At 46.4% G+C, this 27432-nt stretch overlaps 2 protein-coding genes across 3 annotated transcripts in view; one reads left to right on the top strand and one right to left on the bottom strand.

Annotated features, from left to right (window-relative positions):
• Positions 1 to 3757, bottom strand: part of SLC30A7 (solute carrier family 30 member 7) — a 30000-nt gene extending 26243 nt beyond the window's left edge. Inside the window, exons 1-2 of one of the 2 annotated variants that reach the window (XM_083156931.1) lie at positions 3340 to 3757; positions 67 to 168 (exon numbers count right to left, since the gene is read on the bottom strand). In XM_083156931.1, coding sequence (XP_083013057.1) covers positions 67 to 85 — 19 coding nt within the window. In that variant the 5' untranslated portion in view covers positions 86 to 168; positions 3340 to 3757. The remainder of the gene's footprint in view (positions 1 to 66; positions 169 to 3339) is intronic. The other variant, XM_083156930.1, reaches the window with a different exon arrangement.
• A 1122-nt stretch (positions 3758 to 4879) lies between these two features.
• EXTL2 (exostosin like glycosyltransferase 2) overlaps positions 4880 to 27432 on the top strand; it is a 41809-nt gene continuing 19256 nt past the window's right edge. The window contains exons 1-5 of the mRNA XM_083156933.1: positions 4880 to 5966; positions 6708 to 6902; positions 13250 to 13322; positions 14064 to 14258; positions 25324 to 25532. The gene's annotated coding sequence lies outside the window, so the exon portion shown is untranslated. The remainder of the gene's footprint in view (positions 5967 to 6707; positions 6903 to 13249; positions 13323 to 14063; positions 14259 to 25323; positions 25533 to 27432) is intronic.

Raw genomic sequence — 27432 nt, forward strand, 5'->3', positions numbered from 1 at the left:
GGGGAATAAACTAGCCCACATCTATATATATTTACAAGATATGGTTGATAGCATATATACCATTACCTGTTGCTCCATATCCCATAAAAAAGTTCTACAAATGCAAAGGACAGATTCAAACAGAGGAAGCAGAATAGATTCCTGGATGTAGAATCGGAGAAGATTGACCTGAGGAAGAAAGAGAAAAAGTCACATGCTGATGAAGTGGCGAATGATGACACAAAGTGACACCTTAAAAAAAAAAAACCACCCACCATCGTGTGGCTGCCGTGCCATATGTGATGACTAAGCCATAATAATAGCAAACACCATCATGTCTATGTGTAACACTGTGGCGTAGCTAACATGCACAGGATGAGTTACTATAACTACAGGATCATTTCCTGTCACTGTGGTCTTGAAGGAATGTCTCACCCTTTTTCATGGGCCAGTCATGTAGGTTTCTAGATTTATAGGGCTTAGAAAAAAATGTATATAAAACATTTCAATCCTCTCTGTAGAATACAGCTACTCCTGTGTATTCAAGGCACTTTAAGATAGAACAATATAACTTTCATACCTCTAATATAGTAGAGTCACATTGACAGACATACAGGTGTGTGTATGTGGCACCATGACTGATGTTCCTACGTGTGTGGTGTAGGTAGAGCATACACTTCCATCCTGTAACATGACAAGTGTGTGTGTGGGGAAAAGAAAGCAGCTGGCTTAACCATGTCTGAAGTACCTTTGTGCATGGAAGAGAGATGGACATAAAGGATGTACCTGTACACCACTGACCTACACCATGGCAGACATACAATAGCCAGACTGATGCTATAATTATATTATATTATATAAGTACATTTAACTTTGTTCCCCTTCTATGTCCTCCCATTCTACACACACAGAGAGCTGCATTCTTATTTTCTATTGATCAAAGTCTCACTGTAGATTTGTTACTGTCCGCTGTCAACAGCTCTGCTGTGTTGTGTTGTTCTTTACCTCAGTAACAGATGCATAACTGGTTCCCTTGAGTACAGATTTGACTTTAAAAAGGAAAATAAACAAGCCATACAGTTCTTAGGTCTTTGTATATGGAGGGTGTTCTACTGCAATCTGTTTCGCAGCTAAAAAGCTTTGTGGGCTGGTGCTTTGTCCTCATGAAGGATGAAACCATTTTTTTTCCTGCAACTTAGGCCTCTGTCTTCTGATTCTTTTCAACAAAGTTTCTAGAACATTTTTGTATTAATGTTGATTTACCGTTGCACCTTCCGGTACCCAGTCTGATAAAATAATGCCCTTAGTATTAAATAAAACAATTAACATGGCTTTGAGTTGTATTGCTTTTGACATGCATTCCTAATATTTAGTGATTAATGTGTTTTCCAGTAAATGCCCTGGTGTTCTGTCTCAGGATTCTACTTAGGGACCCATATATCACCAAGGGCAATAATTTCATAAAATAAACCCGCTTGAAATTTGTTTTTACAAAATTTACGGTACTGCTTTTCTAGCACGGCACCCACGATCTAGATTGTATGTGTGGGGCTGATATCTCAAGCATCTCATGCATCTTATGTGTTTGTGCGGCATGAGATGATGCAATCGATGAGATTTTTACATTGGAATCAATGGGTGAAATGGCCCCCCATTGTTAACGCCACCCCACTATTGGGGCGGCAGTACACGTCCTCCGACCTTTTCATACCCCCACTATCCATGTCGGCGTGGAGTTGATTTCATATAGTGTGGCGAGCGCAGCAAGCCCCGCGAGGGGATGCGGAATACATGTAAAGTAGTCCGCGTCCCTTCGCTGCGCTCGCCAGACTATATAAAATCAACTCCACATCGACGTGGATAGTGGGGGTATGAAAAGGTCGGAGGACGCGTACCGCCGCCGCTCGCCACGCTTCGGGTTGGCGTTGATAGTGCTGGTGGCGTTAACAATGGTTATTGGGGGTGGTTATTGGGGGCTCACGATTTTTTATCTCATGGATCTTATGGATGCATAAGATAAAAAAAAAAATTGGGTCCATCGCGTTGATTGTATGCCTTAAGTACCTTAAACTTAAGGCATACAATCAATGAGACGGGCGCCGTGCTAGGAAAGCAGTACCAAATTTACTTTCAACTTTCTTTTCTTTTTGTCATGTTAAGATCTTTATGCAAAATTTGGCCTAAGCATATTTGTTAATGCTTACATTCCTGCAAATAATCGGATTCTGAGTCAATTAAAATAATTCTCAATTTTTTACACATTTTTATTTGTTTTTCATGTGCAAGGCCTTCAGGGACATTAATCATCTTTAACATCCTCATGGCCGTCACTAAATGGTTTGTGGCACTCAAAACACATTTGCACGTGACATGTAATCAGTCCCACAAGCCTTAGTTAGTATACGGAAAGATTTGGTATGTATAGAATAACGTTAATATTCCAGCATGCAATGATAGTATGGTGAATTGTAGCTTCCAACCTTTGTGAAAACATATAGTAAAAAGCTACTCCTGTTCTAGCATCGAGACAGTGCCCTATGAACAAATCGAAGTCAATCAAAAAGATAGTTTTAAGAGTTTGGTGTGAAAGACTGGTCTGCACAGAGCCATCACCTCAACACCATCACTTTTGGGATAAATTAGAATACCAACTCCAAGCCAGGGCTTTGTGTCCAAAACAGTGCCAGACTAATTGTTTTTTTACATAAATGTATGCAAATCCATGCAGCTATCTTACAAAAATCCAACCGAAAGTCCTCCTAGAGGAGTGGAGGCTGTAATAGCAGCAACAAGAGGTGCCAACTCCTCAGTGATCTGTACCAACATAGATGTAGAGATGTTTGTGCATGGAGCCGACAGGCACAATATGTGACATACAGTGGAGAGTGTGTGAAGGGTTGTGTGGAGGATACAGCAGGTGAAGGGTTGTGTGGAGGATACAGCAGGTGAAGGGTTGTGTGGAGGATACAGCAGGTGAAGGGTTGTGTGGAGGATACAGCAGGTGAAGGGTTGTGTGGAGGATACAGCAGGTGAAGGGTTGTGTGGAGGATACAGCAGGTGAAGGGTTGTGTGGAGGATACAGCAGGTGAAGGGTTGTGTGGAGGATACAGCAGGTGAAGGGTTGTGTGGAGGATACAGCAGGTGAAGGGATGTGTGGAGGATACAGCAGGTGAAGGGATGTGTGGAGGATACAGCAGGTGAAGGGTTGTGTGGAGGATACAGCAGGTGAAGGGATGTGTGGAGGATACAGCAGGTGAAGGGATGTGTGGAGGATACAGGTATAGGGATGTGTGGAGGGTACAGGTATATACAGGTGATGATCCGCACATACGCAGTGCCACGTGTACAGGGCGCACTCACCTCACCCAGCCGGACACTTTCCGCAACAGGTTGAATTTCGGAGGTTTATACTCATCGTCCTTTATAGACAGCGGCAACATCCTGACACCCGGTGCTGGGAACACCCGAGCAGCGCGACACCCGGTGAACAGACACCCAGACACCTCTTACGTATCCCAGGAGCTGCCGCAACCAAGACAGGGACTGTGTAGTGTTTATGTGCCCAGCAGCCTGACAGCCTCTCCCCCGTACCACCGTGCTGAGCTCCGGCTCCGGGCCGCTTCCTATTTCCGGGGGGAGTTGTAGCCGGCTGACACACAGGCACTTGGCAGCCAATCACATTACCGAGCGCTGTTCTGACTTCCGCAGCCCGGACACCCTATACAGCAGCGCTGACGGAGCCTTACATTGGGGGCGGGGACTTAGGGAGATGGCATTTGCCAAGATCAACAATGGCGACTATGAGACATTGATTGGAGATGACGTCGCGTATGAGTTAATGTCGAGGATTATAACATATCCCCTAGTAGTACTGACCCTCTTCAGGAGAGACAAAATGCTCTTTTACTGGACTTCCCTCTTAATAGTTATTGCCATCACCTCTGTTGAAATACTTTTCTTATAACTTAACCTGGGGGGTGATTCAGACCCGTTGGGTCAGGTCTGAAGTCTCTCTCCTGGCTGATGGTGTAGGTTTAGGCATGCGGGAATATGCGCATGTGCAAACACCCGGGCAGGTATTCAATGCTGTGGGCGAGCGGTGACAGCGAGCAAGGCTTCCTGCTCGCTGTCACCACTCACCCTGTCAGTATTCAACGCACCCCCTCATACGCCAATTCCCCCTCGCTCCGTTTTTTGAGCGAGGGGGAATTGGCGTATGCGGCTCCAGAAGCAGCGAGACTCGTGGCTAAATACAGCGAGTTTTCTGCATTAGCACATACCTCCCAACAGTCCCGATTTTATCGGGACAGTCCTGATTGTCAGGGCCTGTCCCGATGTCCCACCCGCGGGCGTCAGTGTCCCGCGGTGAGGGGGGGCTGTTGGGAGTCCCCCCTGTCAGCTGCTAAGCAGCGGGGAATAAACGCTGTGCGTATGCGCACAGCGTCTATTCCCGCAGCCAGGAGACTGGGGGCATGGCTAGAGGCTCACAGAGCCTCTGGGTCATGCCCCCATAGCGTCAAAATGGGGGCGTGGCCTCGCGGAAGAGCCGCGAGTATAGGCCACGCCCCCGAAAATTTTGACGCGCCTCCGGCGCGCAGGAGCATCGCCCCGCTTCCAGGGCTTCGGAAGTTGGGAGGTATGTTAGCATACCCTCCAACATCTGATGACCAGAAATCAGTTCACATTCGGAAGGGGCGTGGTCACTGGCAAAAGGGAGTGGCCATGGTTAAAATGGCGTTTCTTCCAGTGACAGGAATAATAATACTACACCTAAAATAATGGCGCCGTTGTCAGTCAGGAGAAAATGAGAGATATGGATGTGGTGGCGGCTGATTGGCTATTGGTGCTGTCAGTCATCTGAAGGGTTATCTGCGCACTTTTGTTAAAGTCTATGTTACCGGCAGGGGTTAAAGTGAGGGGGAACGGGGTGGAACTGAGTTCCACCACATCTAATGGGGAGGTGGAACATTTTAACCTCCACAATGGCCCTGCACAGTAATTCTCACAGAAAAGCATTCTAGTTTGCAGGGGGATGCCAAATACCCTACCACTGGCTCTGTCTCTGCCTAATGGGGCGAGGTGAGGGAGTGTAATTAGGTGGCATAGAGAAATGAGTTCCCCCACCTCTGCATGACCACTTTATGCCCTGGTTACCGGCAGTGCGTCTCTGCATATAACTCTCGGTGAGCGACTAGGAAAACACTGACCAGAGAGCTGTTAAATGCATTCCGGACCAGCTGCTCACCCGCTCGCTCCAGCTGCCACTGAAACCCAGATGAGTGTGATCCTCACAGGTAAGTATCTTCTACTTTACAGGTAAGTATTGCTTTGTTTTTACAGGTTATTCAGCTATACACTTATGGACAGTTCATTACAATAAAACACACAAATAAAACAATAAGGTTGCTTTTATTAAACTGGAACTCTGCTTTCGATGAAAGCCTGTTTCAAATCAAGGTTATTATTGGGCATGAAATATCAACATGTCCATACAAACATTTACTCACATAATATTAGTGAGCTGTTACTATCTAACAACTGGTTGGCAGCAGAATAAATAAAGATTCAACACTTCACTTACAAACTATGGTGACACGTTACAATGCCAAATAATGTGAATAAATACTACACTGACCTCTAGAGATCGCTGTCTAAACCGTTACACTAGATTGTTATTACTTTGATAGACAGGCAAAATAATTGCTGGTAAAACATTTCCTAAATATCAATTACATTAAAATGTTAAACATTTCCACAGTACCCTTTGTTTCCTATAAGGCCTTTAATTACACAAATGGGTTATTATTGCGCAATAATCCTTCCTTCTTATAATAACCTAGAGTTAACTCTTTTTATGACTATAGTCAACTGTTATACAAGCGCTTTTTAATAACTGTCTATTCCTTTGTTGCAGGCTTTCAGGTCCCACGTCGCAATGTCTATTCCCTGAACAGAATATTTGTAATCCAAAATTTGGGAAGAAGTAGGTAAGTGTCGCTTGGCGGGGTCCTGATGTAGTCTATGCATTAAAGGGAAGAATAGGCTAATGGGCGTTAAACCGAAGAATGGTCTATAAATTACAACAGTCCCCAGCTGTCTGGCACTTCCAAATTATTGCTCCTCTGTGCTGAGATTATACTGCAAAATTGGTTTTGTTGTTATCCTGAGCCCCTTGCTATGTGAACTGTCCCTGCTATTGCTGGGATAGCCTTCTTATTACGATGAAGCACCGCTGCTAGTAAATCAGTCTCCAAATACAATGTCCTAGAAAAATCTTAGTTTAACTGGCAGTTGTAGTCTAAACCTCCCAAGTATGATAGTCTATTAGCTATTTCTGAAGCAAGCCTGGATTAGTTATAAGGTCCCTCTCTCTCTGTAACATCGACAGCTTCAGTAAGGATTGCTGCCAAGGAGCGTACGTCCTGAAGTCTATGACTACTCCTAATGTGCTGAGATAACCTTATAGCCAGACTCGGGGGTGCAGACTACACTGGGAGATGATGTAGCGTCGTCTCTGTACTTTATGCAGCTCTTACAGCTCTGTATGCAGTTTTATACAGCTCTTACTGAGCAAAGCAGTCTGATTGATGCGTGTGATACAAGTCCCTGGGACTTGCTAGAACAGCTGAGTGTATGATGCGGGAGGCAGGGCTGAGGGCATAGTGGGCGGCCCTTTTGGGCTGGATAGTCACTCACCGCGCCCCTTTATTGTTCCTTATCTGCTGCAGGATCGACTGGACACTCCCTCCGGTTCCGCCTCCACCGCCTAGTCACCGCCCGGAATGACGCAGACACCGTCTTCCTATGACGCTGCGGCCCGCCCAGGAACACCACGTATGGGTTTGCAGGGGAGAAGCCGCCGGATCTCTGCTGCCTGTCACCGCTGAAGGGAAGAAGCTCTGCCGTCGTCTCTGGAGCCCCTGGTGAGTGTGCTCCGTGTCTCAGCACCGCTCTCTGCTTCCTCTCCAGCTGCGTAGCTCTGCTTGCTTTTACAATCTCTGGGGAACTGCTCAACAGCCGTTAACGGCTGTCAGTTTTTTACCCAGGCTCTCGTGGCTCACGGTGCCCGTCATGTGCACGGGCTGAATAACTTTATCGACATAGGGGTTTTCTGCCAGCAGTTCGTTGCTCCCTGTCTAATGTCTCTCTGGCGGGGAGCACAGTGTAAAACCATTAAAAGAACAGTCTCTTGCCTTCTGTGGAGGCATGCCCATAGACATACATTTAATGTCCCCTATAGGGTTTAATTATTACACAAAACATAAAGTATTCTCTATGAGACTTGTAGTATGACATTAACTGTACATTCATAACATATACATATCTACAACAAGGGTATATATCTACCCCTAACGTGGTGGCTACCACACACTTCCCCGTAGAACCTTGCATGTCCCCATGCAACAAATTTTAAAAATAAATGGAATCTTTCCTACTTAGAATAAGATTCAAAAGGAAAAAATAAACAATACTGCATTACATTTGACCATGTCAGTAACACATTAAAAACTTTCTCTTTCTACTCTCTATACCTGAGAGGTAAGACGCCTTGTGTACTTCTGTTCGAACGTCTTAACTCTGAGGTATCCTGGGCCACTTCATCATGTGGATTGACAGAAACATTACTTTCAGGGAATACAGGAATTTCATTACCAAGGTTAACAACATTTGGATTTTCAGAAACATTCATAAAGCAGTAAGGCATGCCATTGGCTAACCCTGGCCAGAATAGCTTTAACATTTCAGGGAATGAGCCGCTGCTGTCCGTATCTGTAGGCTCCGAGACAGGAAGCTTAGGAATTGACACTGAATCATGACATTTCTTGAGTTGGTTTCGGTGTATTACTACTGAGTTTTCTTCGCCCAATTTTGAGATTTGGTAAATGTCCATTCCAGGGTTTGGTATTTCTTTGATGATGAACAGCTGTTCCTCCCAAAACGAATCCAGTTTGCTCTGTCGTTGGTTCTTTTTCTTCCAGACAACATCTCCCACTGCCAAGGGCTCTGCCAGTGCGGTTTCATTATAATACTCAGTCTGTTGTTGATGTAATTTATCCCTTCTTTGGTCAACAAGTTTGTAGGCATCACGGATTCTTTTTTGATGAGTTTGTACCCATTCTGTTTTTGGATTCTCCACTGAGGACATTTCCTGGGGCACTTCCAACTTTAGATCTGCAGGCAACCTGCCATTCCTCCCGAACAACAGATAGTATGGAGTGAATCCGGTAGCTCCATGCTCCGTGTTATTGTAGACAAAAGAAATCTCAGGTAGCAATTCAGGCCAATCTTGCCTTTCTGACTTGGGTAGGGCTCTTAGAATGTTAATTAGAGACTGATTGAGTCTTTCGCAGGCACCGTTACACTGGGGATAATAGGCCGTAGTGTGTGTCTTTTTACAGCCATACCATTTGCACAGTTCTTGGAACAAGGTTGATTCGAATGCAGCCCCTTGGTCTGTGAGGATTCTTTCGGGATAACCGTACTGTTTTACAAAGGCTCTCCAAATTATTTCAGCAGTGGTTCGGGCCGTAAGATCCTTCACAGGCATGATGACAGCAAATTTGGAGAAGTGATCTATGATCGTGATGGCGTATTGGTAACCTTGGCGACTCGGTTCTAATTTCACATGGTCTATGAGAACCAGCTCCTAGGGATGATGACTAACAATAGGATGTAGTGGAGCTCTTTGTGACGTTGCCGGTTTCTTTTTAAGTATACATCTCGTTTAATTCTTGCACCATTCTTCCATATCTTTCCGCATCTCTACCCAAAAGAAACGTTGCCACACAGTGGATTCTAACTTCTCAGCTCCATAATGCCCGGAGTCATTGTGATAAGCTTGGAGCACTCTGTCCTTCTGACATCTGGGTATCACTATCTGACGGATTAAAGCGTGTGTTTTGGGGTTGATGATCGCACGCACCAGTAGGTTCCCTTGGAAACGGAATTTGCTCCTCTATTTGTATAATCGGATGAGCTCAGGATCCGCTTCTGGTTCGCATTCATACTTCCACCTTTTCTTAGCGGTTATCAATGTCTTCAATTTGGTCAACAGTGGACTTTCCCCCTGAATCTGCTCCCAATAATCTCTGTTTTCAGGGCTCGAAGTATCGGTTTCAGCTTGAGTGGCTAGCTGTTTCTTCTCCTTAGAAACGGTGGTTTTACCAAGGAAGATGTCTTGGAAAGCTGGCATTTCTATCTCTTCCCACTTGTCCGCATCTTCTTGAATAAACTGCTCTTGAGAGTCACGAGAGAGAGCATCGGCGTTGCCATTGCTTTTCCCAGATCGATATCTGATGACAAATTGGAAGTTGGCTAACCGGGAATACCACCGCTGTTCAAGGGCTCCCAACTGAGCCGTTGCTAAGTGAGCTAACGGGTTGTTATCCGTGAATGCGACAAACGGGGTTGCAAGCAAATAATTTCTGAACTTTTCCGTGACTGCCCAAACGAGGGCTAACAGTTCAAGTTTAAAGGCACTGTAATTACTATCATTCCTTTCACTTTTTTTTAGGTTTCGACTAGCAAAGGCAATGATACGCTCTTGATCATGTTGCTTTTGAGACATCACGGCCCCAAGCCCTTGAAAGCTGGCGTCAGTATATAGATGAAAGGGCTGACTATAATCAGGGTAGGCGAGGATGGGCGTAGTGGTCATTAACTCCTTAAGGGTATCGAAAGCTTCCTGCTGGGTCTCAGTCCAATTAATGGGAGTCTGTTTGTTCTGCTGTTGTCTATTGATCCCTCGTAGTAATTTGTGTAATGGGGCAGCCACACGGGAAAAGTTCTTTATGAATCTACGATAGTAGCCTATAAACCCCAGAAAGCTGCGAACGTCTTTAATGGTCTTTGGCACGGGCCAGTCTCGGATAGCTGAAATCTTATCTGGATCAGGGACAATTCCTTGGGCGCTTACAACATGCCCCAGATATTTGACACTGCTCTGAAGAAGGAAACACTTGGAGGGCTTGACCTTCAAGCCGAATTCTGCCAGTCTTTGAAACACCTCATGTAGATGTTGGAGGTGATCATGGTACGTGCTGGAGTACACTATCACATCATCGAGGTATAGTAAGACGATTTCAAAATTTCGATGCCCCAGGCAGTGCTCCATTAGTCGTTGAAATGTTCCCGGAGCATTACAAAGCCCAAAGGGCATCCTATCAAACTCGTAAAGTCCCATGGGGGTGGTGAAGGCGGTTTTCTCACGATCCCCAGTGGCTACCTGGATCTGCCAGTAGCCACTGGTGAGATCTAGGGTGGAGAAGTACGATGCAGACTTTAGGGCGGTCAGGGATTCCTCAATTCTGGGCAAAGGATAAGCGTCCTTATGAGTAACCTGATTCAGTTTTCTATAGTCGACGCAGAATCTCAAACTTCCGTCTTTCTTTTTCACGATGACAATGGGTGCCGCCCATGGGCTATAGCCTTCATGAATCACCCCACTCGCCTTCATGTCCTCTAACATCTTTTTCACCGGCTGATATAAGGCAGGAGCCAGCGTTCTGTATCTTTCTTTTATGGGTGGTGCGTTCCCAGTTGGAATGAAATGTCTTATGGTCTCAACTTTTCCGAAGTCGGAGGGGTATTTACTGAACGTTTGGGCGTTTTCCTGCACCACTCTCAGAACGCCTTCTATGAGTTCCTCCGGGGTGTTTTCCTCCCCGATGTGTATCTCTTTCCACCAGGGCTTATCTTCTGTACTTTCAGCTGTAGCGGTGGAGGATTGATTGAAGCTCACTACGTCATGGACATCTTGGAAAGCTATCCAGCTCAATTTCGCCAATGTCTGGTGATGTGCTACTCGGATGGGATAGTCATGCGGATTGAGCACTCTGACAGGTATCCTTCCATTGCTTACAGTGACAAGGGTTCGAGCAATGACTAGGTCGAGTCGGGATTGTGTTCTGCTCGGTTCCACCAATGCCTGATAGGATCTTCCCATTGGGCCACACCGGGCTTTGCACCATAGGATAACTTCCGTATTTGGTTTAACCACAAAGGCTCTCTGATCCGTGAACTTAACTCTTCCGATTTCTCCAGTTTCTTTCACAAACTGTTCTTGGCTACGCAACACTTTTATCACTTGACATAAGGCTTTTTGGTGACAGGAAGGCACGTGGGGTAATTCTGACTGTAAGGCGTTAATCAGTTCATTGGGGCAACTTTGCAGGATGTTCATCCCGATGATTATTGCAGGGATAGACGAATCTTCAGTATGCGTGATAAGACACCCTTGCCGAGTTAACAGTGTCTGTCCTATTTTTACATTGACCTCACAATATCCTTCACAGGGGATGGCCAGGCCATTACTGGCTAGGAGTCTAAGCCATGTGGGGGGCGGTGGGAGTGTCTCCTTTCTATCCCAGAGCTGGCAAAAAAGTTTATAGTCTATGGTGGTGACTTGTGACCCAGTATCTAGAGTGGCGAGGACTTGGACATCATCGATATATACAGGTATTACAGGGCATCGCCCCGTATATCGAGAGCACCACTCTTCTGGGAACGGACCTATTGAGGGTAATCTCCCCGGGGATCGGTCTCTGTCCCCGGGGCATTCACGTTTAAAGGTCTCTCCTGACGACACATTCGCTCAATATGAACACCGCGGCCACATCTCCTGCAGATGGGACGACCTTGAGCGTCGAATTGATCCGTTGGCCTTCGGCCTCTTCCTTGACTAGGGCCCCACCACCCGCCTCGTGAAGAACGGTCACTAGTATGCCAATCAGAATTTGGTCTTTCGTTGGGTCGACTGTTTGCTAACCTCTGAATCTCTTTCTTCATGTCAGCCATTCCTGTAACTAGATCCTCTATCTGTCCTTTTAGGATGTAGTTTAGATCTCCAGCAGCCGACTGTGCATTCTGAGCATTCACTTGTTGTGTCTTAACCTCCTTTGCTGCCCCCAAAAGTTCATCTGGACTTGAAAATGAATGTTCCTGATACCCTGGGAGTTCCGGGAATCCAGCTCCAGTGTTACGCTTAACCCCAATTAGTTTAATGGCCGCATCTTTGAAATCTAGGAATGAGGCTTCGTCTTTTTGCAGACGCAAGAGTTTCAATTGGGTCCGGACACTGTCTTGGTGTACTCCTTCGATTAATCTGTTGATAAGAGCCTCATTTTCGTCTGGAATCTGGGCATCTTCTGCATCGAATTCTTGTATATCCTTCAGCATTTCCTGAAGACTCAGGGCGAAATCTCTCAAAGTCTCATCCAACCTTTGCTTTCTTGCATAAAACCGTGACTTTAACTCTGATAGAGTGGCAATATGGAAGGTTGTTGCTAGTCTCTGAAAAATCTGATCTGCCGTCTGCTTTTCTCTTGCTGGCCAGGACCAAACTTCCCTTAGCGCTGGTCCTTTCAGCTGCCGTATAACTATTTCCACTTGTTGCTGTGGACTTAATGGATGAAGTATAAATATAGAGTTCAGTTTCTTTTTAAATGCTTTCAATGAAACGCCATCCTTTCCTGTTTCTTCGCCAGAATAGCATGGAATCCATGGCGCTCCAAAATGATATGGCAAGGTAATTGGGTTAGGGGTGGCCATGGCTGGTTGCGGGGTTCCTTCAGCTGAATCTCCGCTGGACATTTTGCTGTTTTTCTTGTACGAATCCTGTTCGTGCGACGCCAATTCTGTGATCCTCACAGGTAAGTATCTTCTACTTTACAGATAAGTATTGCTTTGTTTTTACAGGTTTTCAGTTATACACTTATGGACAGTTCATTACAATAAAACACACAAATAAAACAATAAGGTTGCTTTTATTAAACTGGAACTCTGCTTTCGATGAAAGCCTGTTTCAAATCAAGGTTATTATTGGGCATGAAATATCAACATGTCAATACAAACATTTACTCACATAACATTAGTGAGCTGTTACTATCTAACAACTGTTTGACAGCAGAATAAATAAAGATTTAACACTTCACTTTACAAACTATGGTGACACGTTACAATGCCAAATAATGCGAATAAATACTACACTGACCTCTAGAGATCGCTGTCTAAACCGTTACACTAGATTGTTATTACTTTGATAGACAGGCAAAATAATTGCTGGTAAAACATTTCCTAAATATCAATTACATTAAAATGTTAAACATTTCCACAGTACCCTTTGTTTCCTATAAGGCCTTTAATTACACAAATGGGTTATTATTGCGCAATAATCCTTCCTTCTTATAATAACCTAGAGTTAACTCTTTTTATGACTATAGTCAACTGTTATACAAGCGCTTTTTAATAACTGTCTATTCCTTTGTTGCAGGCTTTCAGGTCCCACGTCGCAATGTCTATTCCCTGAACAGAATATTTGTAATCCAAAATTTGGGAAGAAGTAGGTAAGTGTTGCTTGGCGGGGTCCTGATGTAGTCTATGCATTAAAGGGAAGAATAGGCTAATGGGCGTTAAACCGAAGAATGGTCTATAAATTACAATAGTCCCCAGCTGTCTGGCACTTCCAAATTATTGCTCCTCTGTGCTGAGATTATACTGCAAAATTGGTTTTGTTGTTATCCTGAGCCCCTTGCTATGTGAACTGTCCCTGCTATTGCTGGGATAGGCTTCTTATTACGATGAAGCACCGCTGCTAGTAAATCAGTCTCCAAATACAATGTCCTAGAAAAATCTTAGTTTAACTGGCAGTTGTAGTCTAAACCTCCCAAGTATGATAGTCTATTAGCTATTTCTGAAGCAAGCCTGGATTAGTTATAAGGTCCCTCTCTCTCTGTAACATCGACAGCTTCAGTAAGGATTGCTGCCAAGGAGCGTACGTCCTGAAGTCTATGACTACTCCTAATGTGCTGAGATAACCTTATAGCCAGACTCGGGGGTGCAGACTACACTGGGAGATGATGTAGCGTCGTCTCTGTACTTTATGCAGCTCTTACAGCTCTGTATGCAGTTTTATACAGCTCTTACTGAGCAAAGCAGTCTGATTGATGCGTGTGATACAAGTCCCTGGGACTTGCTAGAACAGCTGAGTGTATGATGCGGGAGGCAGGGCTGAGGGCATAGTGGACGGCCCTTTTGGGCTGGATAGTCACTCACCGCGCCCCTTTATTGTTCCTTATCTGCTGCAGGATCGACTGGACACTCCCTCCGGTGCCGCCTCCACCGCCTAGTCACCGCCCGGAATGACGCAGACACCGCCTTCCTATGACGCTGCGGCCCGCCCAGGAACACCACGTCTGGGTTTGCAGGGGAGAAGCCGCCGGATCTCTGCTGCCTGTCACCGCTGAAGGGAAGAAGCTCTGCCGTCGTCTCTGGAGCCCCTGGTGAGTGTGCTCCGTGTCTCAGCACCGCTCTCTGCTTCCTCTCCAGCTGCGTAGCTCTGCTTGCTTTTACAATCTCTGGGGAACTGCTCAACAGCCGTTAACGGCTGTCAGTTTTTTACCCAGGCTCTCGTGGCTCACGGTGCCCGTCATGTGCACGGGCTGAATAACTTTATCGACATAGGGGTTTTCTGCCAGCAGTTCCTTGCTCCCTGTCTAATGTCTCTCTGGCGGGGAGCACAGTGTAAAACCATTAAAAGAACAGTCTCTTGCCTTCTGTGGAGGCATGCCCATAGACATACATTTAATGTCCCCTATAGGGTTTAATTATTACACAAAACATAAAGTATTCTCTATGAGACTTGTAGTATGACATTAACTGTACATTCATAACATATACATATCTACAACAAGGGTATATATCTACCCCTAACGTGGCGGCTACCACATGAGCAGTGGAGGTCACCGCTGCCGCCATAGGGTCACATACCCTCCAACATGACCCATTCCATTAGGTACAAATTGCTCTGTTTCTGGCCTACTTACCAGTGGCAGTTGCAGCTGTGGGGCTGCAGCACAGTCCAATATTCAAAAAGGGGAGCCACACCTAATGCCACTCCAAACATCACTGTCCTGGACTCACTGGCAGTCGATGTGACCTTCCCTCTTTGAATTTTGGACTGTGCTGGAGTCCAACCTCTTTAACTGCCACTGGCAGGGAAGTCCAGGAACAGAGAATTGTGTACCTAATGGAATGGGTCATGTTGGAGGGTATGGGGTCACAGGTTTCTGTCGTCTTGGTTCGGTGCTGAGTGGCAGGGGGTTGGGTGGAGCGATGATTGGCCATCAGAGCTGTCACTCAGTAGTGGAGGCTGAGCAGTGGGCTGTGGTTACTGCTAGTCTCCCTTCTGTCTCTGGCATTGAGAGGAGTGGCCCGAAGTGCTGCGCTGTGATTGGATGCAAGCCTCGCTCTGCAGCCAGACCCTTTCCGGCGCCGTCTCCAGGATTGCCTGTGTACCTCCGAGAAGGGCCCTCAATTGCAAAAAAAACGGTACATTCGGTACACTTTTATTTAGCCAGTACAGACTGTTAAAAAACGGTACTGTACCGGCTAAATTGGTACAGTTGGAGGGTATGCATTAGCCGCGGGTCTCGCTGTTTTGGGGAATTCTCGCCGTCCTGCGACGGCGAGGATTTCCCCAAAACGTTGAATAGGGCGAGCGGCTGGCAAGGGGGTTAAACAGCGAGGATAGCTGGTTTTCTGCAATTCTCGCTGTTTAACCCCCTCACCGGCCGCATTTAATACCTGCCCCAGAGTGATCGCCTTTGGCGAGTTATACACTCGCCACGGTGTTTGCAACGTGATGGGCAGGCAGGGTGTGCATACCCTCCAACATGACCCATTCCATTAGGTACAAAATGCTCTGTTCCTGGACTTCCCTGACAGTGGCATATACAGAGCTTGGAATAGGGATGGCCATCGTTGCCATTGCCATCGATAGTTGCCATCAATGGCAATTCTGCAACTGGCCATCGATAGTGCTAAACTAAGCAATGGATGACCATCAATATTTTTACATATCGATGGTTATCCATTGTGTTTGATTGATTGGCCTGTGGGACAATCAAAACACGGGGACGGGGCTTCGCAGGTGTCGGGGGGCGCAGCTATGCTCCGTGTCCTGGCACGTTGAAAAAAAAAAGGAAAAACATTGTTTTGCTGTTCCATCGATGGAGGGAAACCATCTGGATCTCCCCCATCGATGGCAAAAGTATTCGACATCGGCCAATACCACACCCGGATGGCTAGCGGCGGAGTCCATTATTCAGCGGCTGGGCTGAGAGCCTGAGACTAAGCAAGTCCCTGACTCCCTGCTCATTTGCGGAGGGGGGGCAGTGCCCTGCGCCCCTTCGGCGCCCGTAGCGTGTGCTCCACTGGCTCCGCCCTCCCTATGCCTCTGCACATCAACTTCCAGTGAGTCCAGGACAGTGATGTTTGGAGTGGCATTAGGTGTGGCTGACCTTTTTGAATATTGGACTGTGCTGCAGCCTCACTTCTGCAACTGCCACTGGTAAGGAAGCCCATAAACAGAGCATTTTGTACCTAATGGAATGGGTCATGTTGGAGGGTATGGGGGTGGACGCAGGTGGACACCCAGCATTTTAGCATTTTATTTACCCACAAAAACACCCAAAGAAATGCTGGGCATAACCCTACTAAACCCATGCATCCCCAGGGTACGTGTTTGGTGTCACATGACGTCAGTGCCCTCCCCAAATTCTGCAGAAAGCGGCCATCTGAAAAGTAAGTATAGACTTACTTTTCAGACTGAAGGCTGGAAAAATTAGATGGTGAGTGACCATGGCATGTGAGCAGATATGTAAGCGTACGCATCAGCACACATGGTAGTGAGGTTATAAGGCTGGCTGAGGCGTTTACCTGCTTGCTAGGCTGCAAATATACGCAGCCTAGAGGCCATGGCCCTTATTCTGATTGACGCGGACTTTACCGCATACTTTCGGATCGCGTCTTTACGGCGTCTGCGCATGCGTGGAGAACGCAACGCGCATGTGCCACGCCTTGACTCGGTACCAGTTCGGCCAAATCCCGTCCAAAACTGTTCACCGCTATCAGTCGGGAAATAGGGGCGTATTATGGGCGTCATGCGGAATGACACATGGGCGTAGTTTCAAAGTGGGCAAAACGGGGCGGAAACATGGGCGGACACGGGGGAGTACACTTATGTTGGGGGGCGTACATTCGGAAACCACTCCGAATGCACGCGATCAAAAAGGGCAGAAATGTGCGGTGTCCACAAGTGTACTATTGCTTTGCGGACACCACTCGTTCATGCGGTAGGCGAACGTACGCCTAATGACTACAACCATTAACACCTGAACCCAATAGAATCTACGCCTTTACTCATTACTCACTAATAGGCCGCTTGTCAGTGCTTTAATTGAAACCATTGCTGCTTCAAGGAAACCTTAGTAATCCCCCACATATGCTGTACTTGTCCCACACTTAAAAACTGCTAACAATGGACATGACTGAATCTTAATACTATCAATACACATGTGTATTCGACATGTACTCATGAAACCACACATTTTGGGTAAAGTAAACACATTTATTTATATTCATGTCACAGTCAATGCCACTGTGATGCAATGACCATAAAATAATACATCCAAACAATAAACAAGATGGCAGGAATGCAGCAAAATTAATAATAATACAAAACAAATATAATTGCACACAGATGGACTCCAGCACCTCCTATGTGCCACTGCACATGCAGCCAGTGGGAAATGAGGAGGCTGCTGGCCCTTCGACAGCAGGGCAAGCTGCACCTGACCATTCAACAGCAGGGCACCCTACACCTGGCCCTTCTGCAGCAGGCCAACCTGCAGCTGGCTCATATGCACCATCAGCAGAATCATTTGGAACACAACCGGGGACTTCACAAGATAGTACCATGGCCATCACTTCAAGTACAGCTGACAGTAATGGCAGGCAAAAGAGGGCAACAGGGGAACCACAAAGGACATATGAAGCAAGGGCTCATCTGGTTACCCTCAGCACGTGATTGGACACAAGAAGCTGACACACACAGCACAATGGAAGATTTGGGAACACATAACGGTGGAGATTAATGCAGCCACAAGTTCATTTCCGACCACGTTTGGCCTTGGTAGGCTCCTTGGCCTGTGCAGCAGCTCTTCGGGGACGGCCAGATGCTGGGGCATGTGGAGCAGATGATGTGGAGGGGTTGGCTGGTCTACCCCTCCTGCCAGCAGGGAGTGTTGCGGGTGGTAATGCACCAGAAACGGATGACATTAGGACCCTGTTGCTGGTAACCAGCTCCACCATAAGCTCATTATGGTGGAGGAGGAGATCATTTTGGCGGGTGGCTTGCTCGGCCAGCACCTGAGCACTTGCAGCCATGGCCTGATGTGACTCAGCCATGGCCTGCATGCTCGCAGCCATGGACTGCTGGGTGCTGACCAAGCTCGCCAGGATCTCCTCGGTCCTACGCACCCGTTCTGATGCCAAGTCTCCCTGCTGGTTGATGTCCCCAAGCATCTGGGCCAAGGCGGCCAAATCGGCTTGGGCCGATGCCTGCTGCTGCACAGGCCTACCTCTGGGGCCAGGTGGCACGGACTCCTCCACCTCCTGAGCAGAGTCGTCACCAAGCGGTGGGGTGTCTGTGGGAAAAGATATACACAATTAGGAGACATTCTACGATAATTACTTGCACAAGTTTATGGCATGACCAATATTTACCTTCCAGAAAAGACGCAAACACTTCAGCTGGGGCCTCGCTATCCATCGTGCTCACCCCCCTGATCTCCTCAACTGATATACAGCTCTCGGCCATCACCTCCAGGGGGGTGAGCTCTAGCCCTGATGGCATGGGCCCGGCCCCAGATGTCTGGCTGTGTTCCCACCGCTTGGTCATCTTCCTCTTCAGGTTGGTTTTGAAGTCCTGCCACCTGCAATGTAAGTTGACATATTAATACATGTCACTCCCAATGTTAGCTGTTGCAGCCATTGCTCTGTGCTACATATTACAACATGTGATTAATGTCCCATATATAATATTACATGCAACTATGATATCAACCGTTACAATACACATTCACAATCACCCTACTATAACTCTCAACGAAATAACATGGCAATAATGTATGTGTATCGTAACAACCTCACGGGCCATTTGCAAAATGCATCTAAGCATCAATTCAATCATTACTTGGCTATTACTGGCCACATGTATCACAAAACAACTTGCCTCTTCTTCACATGGTCCGTCTCACGAACTTGTGGCGCTACTTCATTAATCTCTGCCGTTATCTGTTCCCAAATCTTCCATCTGCGTGTGTGTGTCAGCTTCTCGGATGGACACTCTATCCAATCACGTGCTCGGGGAACCAGGATGGCCAGCTCCTGTGCTTCATATGCCTTATTTTTTTTGGGTGGTTCCGCTGTTGCACTGGCTCGCCCCTTGCCACGTCCCTGGCCACGCCCCCTGGCACCAGTCGCTGCACTTGAAGTGCTGGCCATGGTACTACCTTGTGAAGTCCCCTGTTGTGTTCCAACCAATTCTGCTGATGGTGCATATGAGCCAGCTGCAGGTTGGCCTGCTGCAGAAGGGCCAGGTGTAGGTTGCCCTGCTGTAGAATGGTCAGGTGCAGCTTGCCCTGCTGTCGAAGGGCCAGCAGCCTCCTCATTACCCACTGCCTGCATGTGCAGTGGCACATAGGTGGTGCTGGAGTCCAGCTGGTGAAAAAGTTGCTGCAGCTCTGGGTCCAGCTCTGGTTGGGATCCAGACATGTTTGCAACAACATTGTCACCTTCTAATACACCTTTATATACTGTTTGTGTATCCTGTTTGGCGGACATCAGCGGCAGCTGCGTTCCGTGCGTGAGCGTACGTCGCTGTTTTTTCGCGCCACATACGGTGGCTGAAATTCCATTGTGTAAAACCTGGCGAAAGTTCGACATGAAATACTGGTCACCAATGCTAACATTGCATAGAATCTTCTGATACACCTGTGACTATTGCACAATACACATGCTATTTTCTAGCATGACATGACATTTGATTCATGACTACTGTGGTATTGTGGCGTTTAATTGCAAGCTAAAAGTAGCCCAATCCCTTAGATAATCCAGGCCACAAGTCATGCAATACTCATCTCTACTGTTATAGACCACACATGTGAGAGCCCTATAAATAGTGACTTGCTGCTAGAATCATTTGTCTCCAGATCTGGACTTGTCAGGGTCTAAGGTAAGCTCTTCCATGCTCCTTGTAGATATGATATCCATGAACAATGTAAGTGTATGAATGTATGCACCATTGCCTCACTGACTACAGATTGTTGGGCCAGCAAAGTGCGTGTATCATTATTGCAACATGTCACATGTTCACTATTTCACTCACAGGTCTTAAACCTGTGTGGGTTCATCTATTGCAGGACAACATGTCCCAGCAATAGATGAAATGTCTCATAGTACATGATGTCGGCAAAAAATGCTGACACCTTTATCTGTGTGTTTTTGACGGTGTGTATTGAGTTCATATTATTGTGTCATCATTAGAGAGTCAAATGGATCTGCGGGATTTCACGGGGCGGCCATCTATTGTACGTATTGAAGGCTACAAATCTATTTGTAGTGGGATATGGCCATTATGTGCATAGGTGCATCAGTATTTATGTTCATTTCTTTATAGGTTGCTGAAGCAATGATGCGCTACATGGAGAGGAGGCTAAGGGCACTTGCGGCTCTCCCCACTCGTCGCCCAAGGAGGCCAGGACGTGCTAGAATCTATCGCACACGGGTGACTCTGTTTGCTATGCCCGATGATGAGGTACTTACTAGGTACCGGTTACCGCCACATGTCATTCTGGATCTGCTCACCTTAATTCAGAGCGATCTGGAACCTCTACACGGGATCACGACAGCAATTCCGCCTCACACACAGCTGCTGGCGGTGTTGCATTTCTGCGCCTCAGGATCATTCCAACAAGTAGTGGCAGTACTTGCTGGAATATCTCAGCCGGCCTTCTGCCGAATCCTGAGGCGTGTGACGTCGGCCATGTTCAGGCGCAAGGGGCACTTCATGGCCATGACATTTGCCACCGAGACCCTGCGCAGAAGCCAGCAGGCCTTCCATCAAATTGCTGGCTTCCCTAATGTGATAGGGGCTGTGGATGGCACCCATGTACCATTTGTGCCTCCATCTCGAAGTGAGAAGATATATAGGAACCGCAAATTGTTCCACTCACTGAACGTGATGGTGGTATGTGGCCCATCCATGGAGATTCTCGCCTTCAACTCGAAGTTTCCCGGAAGTGCCCATGACTCTCATGTCATCCGACAAACCGGGATATGGCAAAGACTACAAGAGCTGGAAGGCCGTGATGCGTGGGTTCTGGGTGACTCCGGTTACCCATGTACGCCCTGGCTACTTACGCCGTACAGCTACCCAGCACCGGGCCCACAGGAGGCATTCAATCGGGCGCATGTTGCCACCAGGCAAGTGGTGGAGCGCTCAATTGGCCTTTTAAAAGGTCGATTTAGAGTGCTCCACCGCACTGGTGGTGACTTACAATATGCGCCTGAAATGGTGTCGAGGATCGTGGGCCTGTGTATATTTTTCCACAACATTGCTGTGCGGCATGAGATACCCTTTGATGAGTGGGAGGTACCATCTGAGCCGCAAGATCCGCCCATGCGCCCATCCCGCGCCCCTGAATGCCGGAGGGGATACCAGCTGCGGGACTCTGTGGCGCAAAGATACTTCAGGTACATGTTATCGAGTTGACAGAACACACCAATTATTGTAAAAATCACCCCTTCAAATAAGTACAGTGTGTTAGTTGTCAGTGTTACAACACGAAAATTCGCCAGCCTGCCCTCCTAATGGCAAAGAAATAGTAGATATTTATCATATGTGCTTAGTTTTGGGGGAAGTTAAATATAGGTGCTAATTATTATACCTTGTTCAAGGGATCTTATGTGTTTGTTATATCTTCATTATTGTAGTTGATACTATCCCTGATGACTGGTGAGTACATTGATTTATTCTGTAATGTGTTGGGGATTTTTTCATGTGTTGATGTCTGATTTGTTTGCAGATATATATATATATATATATCTATATATATATATATATATATATATATATATATGATATTTGAATTTATTCACATGTTTCAACATTTCAAGGAGCAGGCAGCCAGGCAGGCAGGCAGGCAGGCAGGGCTGGTGTATAATGCTGGTCTCAGGATACCTGCAAGTGTGTGTATGTGTCTTTTACACATAAATGTACGCATACACATAGATGCATAGAGTAAGTAATGCTAACTACAGCTATGCGTTGCTAAGCTATAGCACGCATTGCTTGGCGGAGCGAGGCGTCATTGGATTTGCTAAGTGCATACACACTGTGTTTTATATATATCAGATTTGTTCATTGCCATACATCAACACTACTGTTTTGAAGGCATGCGAATTTGTCACCATTTGTGTTGGCGCAGAGACGCTGTTCATGTAAAGATGAACAATAAAGTTATTAACACAAATAACTGTGATCAACCAATGCCACCACCTGATTGGTTGATAGATGCCATTGTCAACATGGCGGAGACACGAAGGGCAGAACCCTTCACACATGCGGAGCTGAGGGTTCTTGTCTCCGTCATGGAGACAAGGCTGGGCCGTGCGGGGCCCTTCATCACAAACCGCCATAAGCGGAGGGCGTATGCTGCGGCAGGGCGCCGTATTTACGCCCGCACTCGGGTGCGTAGGTCCCTCGGCCAGCTGGAGAGGCGGTGGTCGGACCTCCGCAGGCGCCAGCCCCAGCTGCTCCATCAAATCAGGGGCGAAATTGCTGAGTGTGAGTATTTTAGCTATGAAATTTCGCACTTACAACATAGCATCTAGAAACAATAAAATGTGTCTCATGATAAGTGGGTGTCCATGGGTTTAAAAGTCCATAGACTGTTATGTGTGCTTCTTCCTGGTTAACATGCAGTCATGTGGCTTTTATATGTAATGCCATAGCATTGAGGATTCTGATGCATACAATGTGCCAGATCTAATATGTGTTACACATTGATAAATGCCTGGGTTGTAATGTGTGAACAAATTACTAACAATCACATAATAATTTAAATGTCACAATTTGGAATCCATTAACAGTAAGGAGCTACTTTCCTGCATCGTTTGCCATCATTATCACCCTTCCATGTATGTCTTGTTATGGATTAATACATGTGCCCCAATGACCCGACATTGACCATGATGTTTTTTTCTACCACACAGCACGAGCCCGAGCCCGACAGGCCCGTGAAGACGCGGAGGCAGCCCTGGGCCAGGAGGAGGCCCAAGACCCGGAGGAGGAGGTGGCGGCAAGGGTGGAGGAGGAGGAAGTGGAGGAGGAGCAAATGGTGGAGGAGGTGGTGGAGGAGGAGGAGGAGGTGCGTGAGGAGGTGGTGGAGGAGGATGTGGAAGCGGAGTTGGTGGCGGAGGAGGAGGTGTTGGTGGCGGAGGAGGAGGTGGAGGAGGAGGTGGTGGTGGTGGTGGAGGAGGAGGAGGAGGAGGAGGAGGTGGAGGAGGAGGTGGAGGAGGAGGTGGAGGAGGAGTTGGAGGAGGAGGTTCTTGTGGCAGAGGAGCTGGCGGAGGAGGGGGCTGAGGAGGCCACGGTTGCCCCGGAGAATTCTGATGACGAGGGGGAGGAGGCGTGCCAGGCCCCGGAGTACCAGCAGATCGGTATGTTAACATAATGCATCATTCATGAAGTAGTTGTACTGGTATTTCTTATGTAGCACTGGTGATAATAAATTTTGGGCCCATCCTATTCATATAGACCCCAAAGTGGGTAGCTACAGATACAGGTACGGGTTAGATGGGGTGTCCAAGGCATCCCTTTCATCCAGGACACCTCTCAATTACACAGGTTTGTGGGATGGGTTGGAGGTCCATTTTGACTGCCACATAACCGTTGTAGTTAAACAGGATCCAGGAGTAAAGGGATGAGTGGATCATTTGTGGATTAAAATCACCTGCTGGAAGCGTAGATTATGACCCATCAAATAGTGGAATCTATATGGTTGCTGAATGTTATTTATAAACTCTAGGATGTATGCTATAAATGGAGTAGGGGCCGGCCTACCTTGGAATGGAGTCACAAGTTGCCAGTGTCCCAGGAGCCTCCTCTACCTAAACACCCCCTGTAGTTCAGATTGTTTTTTTGACCTCACAGAATTGTAGGTTGGTTTAGACAGAATTAAGATTTTGAGGATGTGTACTGTGCATTCCTGACATTTGCATAACTCCCATGCCACGAACCATCACTGAACTTAGACTGAGCAGATTGTGACAAGTTCTTATTGACGGAGGCCATGACATGCTTGTCATTGGTTAGTCATGGGTGGGTTGTGACTGAGAAGAAACACTATGACTGTTATGTCTTCTGCAGAGTAAAGGGTAGAGGCCAAAAAAGACAGTATGTAGTAAATAAGTTTGCATGTATGTATATATGTATGTGTCATATCTATTTATCTATGTGTGTCTCTATCTCTCTACATAGATATATATATATATATATATATATATATACACATGTCACCTAGCATTTGTGCCATTTATGTCGCAGTATGTGAAATGTATGCATGAATAACATGACTAATTTTTGCCCCTTTGACATGCCCACAGATGACACCACACCAGCAGATGAGGGGGTGCGTGGGGCCGTCCTGCGAGCGGAGCACCACTTGCGGCTCCTTCTAGCAGACCTGCAGGACATCCGCGATCTGCTGCTTTAATTTATTATTTTATATTTTTTTTTTTCAATGTTAATGCTATTTTTTAATAAATTCTTTATGCAAGTTCACAGTTGTTGGTTTTATTTGCACTTGAAACAGTATATGTGTAGATTGTTTATAATCTTTTACACAGGGTGTAATACAAACCATTGCACTTACATTGCTGTAAGGGTTAATGTGTGCAATGCATGTGTTAGGCATGCTTGTAAGGATATATTGGCATCTAATTGATTCCAATTCCAAATAAGCTGTTTTTTATGAGGATAGGTAATTGAATAAGTGGGTCATGTGATGTATTGCAGAAGATACTTCATAGTGGGTTGTTTGGCGTAAATACTCCGCTTACGGGCGGTAGCACCGCTTGGCTCCCGGTCGGATGCGGTATTTCCGAGCATACTCTGTAATACTCTGTAATACCGTGCAGAATCGGAGTGTTTCTCCCGCACACGCATGGTTTGTATGTCGTCCGTAAACACGCCCTGTTCTTAAAGAGTGAGTCTGTCCGAATACGGAGGACACGTGGGCGTTTCTACGGACGATGGCCGCATGCGGCAAAACACCGTGGCGTGCGGACCGCTCCGTAAGAATGCGGGAATATCCGCACCGATCTGAATAAGGGCCCATGTCTGGATCAGGCCCCTTAAACAGGTGATGGCAATCCAACATACGTCCCATCTTACCCCTATTTATAAAAGGACGGTTAACGCTGTGTTTTACAATGTTTAAGGACAATCCATAGGATTTGTGTCGATTTGTGACTGTGGATGAAACTTGGATCCAGCACTACGCTCCTGACCGGAAGAAGCAGTCAAAACAGTTTAAAATGCCTGGTAAAAGTGTGCTGAAGAAGGTGAAGATGTTTTCATGGCTGAAAAGGTGATGGCCACTGATTTTTGGGATTCCCAAGGAATAATCCTAATTGAATACTTTCAAAAGGTAAGACGGTAACAGGAGAGCACAATGCACTATTATTGAACCATTTAAAAGAAGAGCTGAAAAATAAATGGACAAGATTGGTGTTCAAAAAAAGTGCTCCTCCACCAAGATAACGTGCTGTCCCACAAGTCGACCATTACAATAGCAAAATTCCCTATTCTCTGGATATGGCCCCGAGACAGATCTTGATGATTCCACATTTGAAAATCTGGCTCAGTGAGAATAAATTCCCATTGAATGAGGAAGTCACCACCGTCGTCATTGAGTAGTTTGGGTATCATGATAGATTGACTCTAGGTTGACAGTAAATGCTGACATGAGGTTTTTTATTGTAGCCGACATGTGCCGACAGGTGGTATTTCATGCCATACTGTCCACTACGGTGTAGAGGTAGAATATAATAGTGTGCCGAACACGAATAAGAGGGGACCTGGTACACTTAGACGGTGTTCATATCGACCTATGTAGACAACAAAAAAACATGAAAAACTCACGTCGACCTTTTGGATGTCGACCTTTTGACACTGTTGACCTATAGTGGTCGACCTTATGACTGTAGACCTAGACATTGTAGATCTAAAATACCATAACTGTATTTTGCAGGCTTTGAGACACCCCCATTTTCTTTTCAGGGAATACAGTGAAAATTTATTTATTTTTTATAACTAGAGAATATGATGGGTATAAACCGGACCTGGACAAGACCCCGGACCAGACATTAAACTCTGCACTCCAGTCCCCATGTCTGTGTTGAAAGCTATCACAGACATTCTTTTCCGGACAAGACACCCCCCTGAATGGGACACCCCCCAGACTGGCGGCCCGGGGTATTGTCCGGGTCCGTTTTTTACATAGTCCCGAAAATAATACAAAATAGGTATCAAAATATAAAGGAAAATAGTATTTTATTGTGTAGCTATTCAACTGTTAGCCATTTTTTGTGTGTGTTAACACATAGGGGGTTATTCTAGTCCATTCTTTCTGACAAAATCCTTCTTAGATGGACAAAACCATGTGCACTGCGGGTGGGGCAGATGTAACTTGTGCAGAGAGAATTAGATTTGGGTGGGGTTTTTCTTCAAAGTGAGATCTATATTGAAGTGTAAAATCATGCAGTCAGTATTTTCCCTGCACAGAAACAAAATAACTCACCCAAATCTAATTCTCTCTGCACATGTTACATCTGCCCCCCTGCAGTGCACATGGTTTTGTCCATCTAAGAAGGATTTTGTCAGAAAGAATGAACTAGAATAAACCCCACAGTTTTAGGGTGCAAGGCAAAATCAGCATTACTTGCACCCTCTGTGGTAATGCAGTTATTTGAATAGCTCTCGGCAGAACTTTAGCCATGTGATACACTTTGCAGCTAATTGAATCATAATTGACTACCTTTTAAAACACCTCTCTCTGAGGAGCCGGAGAGGTGAAGCAGCAGGAGTCTTCTGGGGGCAGAGCCAGGTTCCACTTCATTAGGCCCTGCTCCCATGATGGTAATTCCTGTGAATCGCAGAGTTGAGTGGATAGAGCTGAAATGACAGTGATTCACATCATTTTAATCCAACCCCATCCGCATGGACCCTCAACTGCCAGTATTATCTGCCTATCCTGCCCACTTTCGTAATATGTGGAGGGAGTACCATGTATGGGGGGGGTTACCCAATAGCAGGAGTAGGTAAGTATGGGCCTAATTCAGTATGGATCGCTAATCAGAGAATTCACAGTGGATAGCGAGCAGAAAGCCACTGCCCAGACTGAAAGAATATTTGTGAATGCATCACTAACCGCTATCCATTCACAAATCCATTCACAATTCCCAGAAAATAGAAGAGTCTTTGATGTCTGTGCAAGTAAAGGTCCATACACATTGAGCGATTTTGCCCAGCATACTGTAAATGAACAA

Source organism: Crinia signifera, chromosome 8, assembly GCF_055691185.1.
Source record: "Crinia signifera chromosome 8, ASM5569118v1, whole genome shotgun sequence".
Taxonomy (NCBI): domain Eukaryota; kingdom Metazoa; phylum Chordata; class Amphibia; order Anura; family Myobatrachidae; genus Crinia; species Crinia signifera.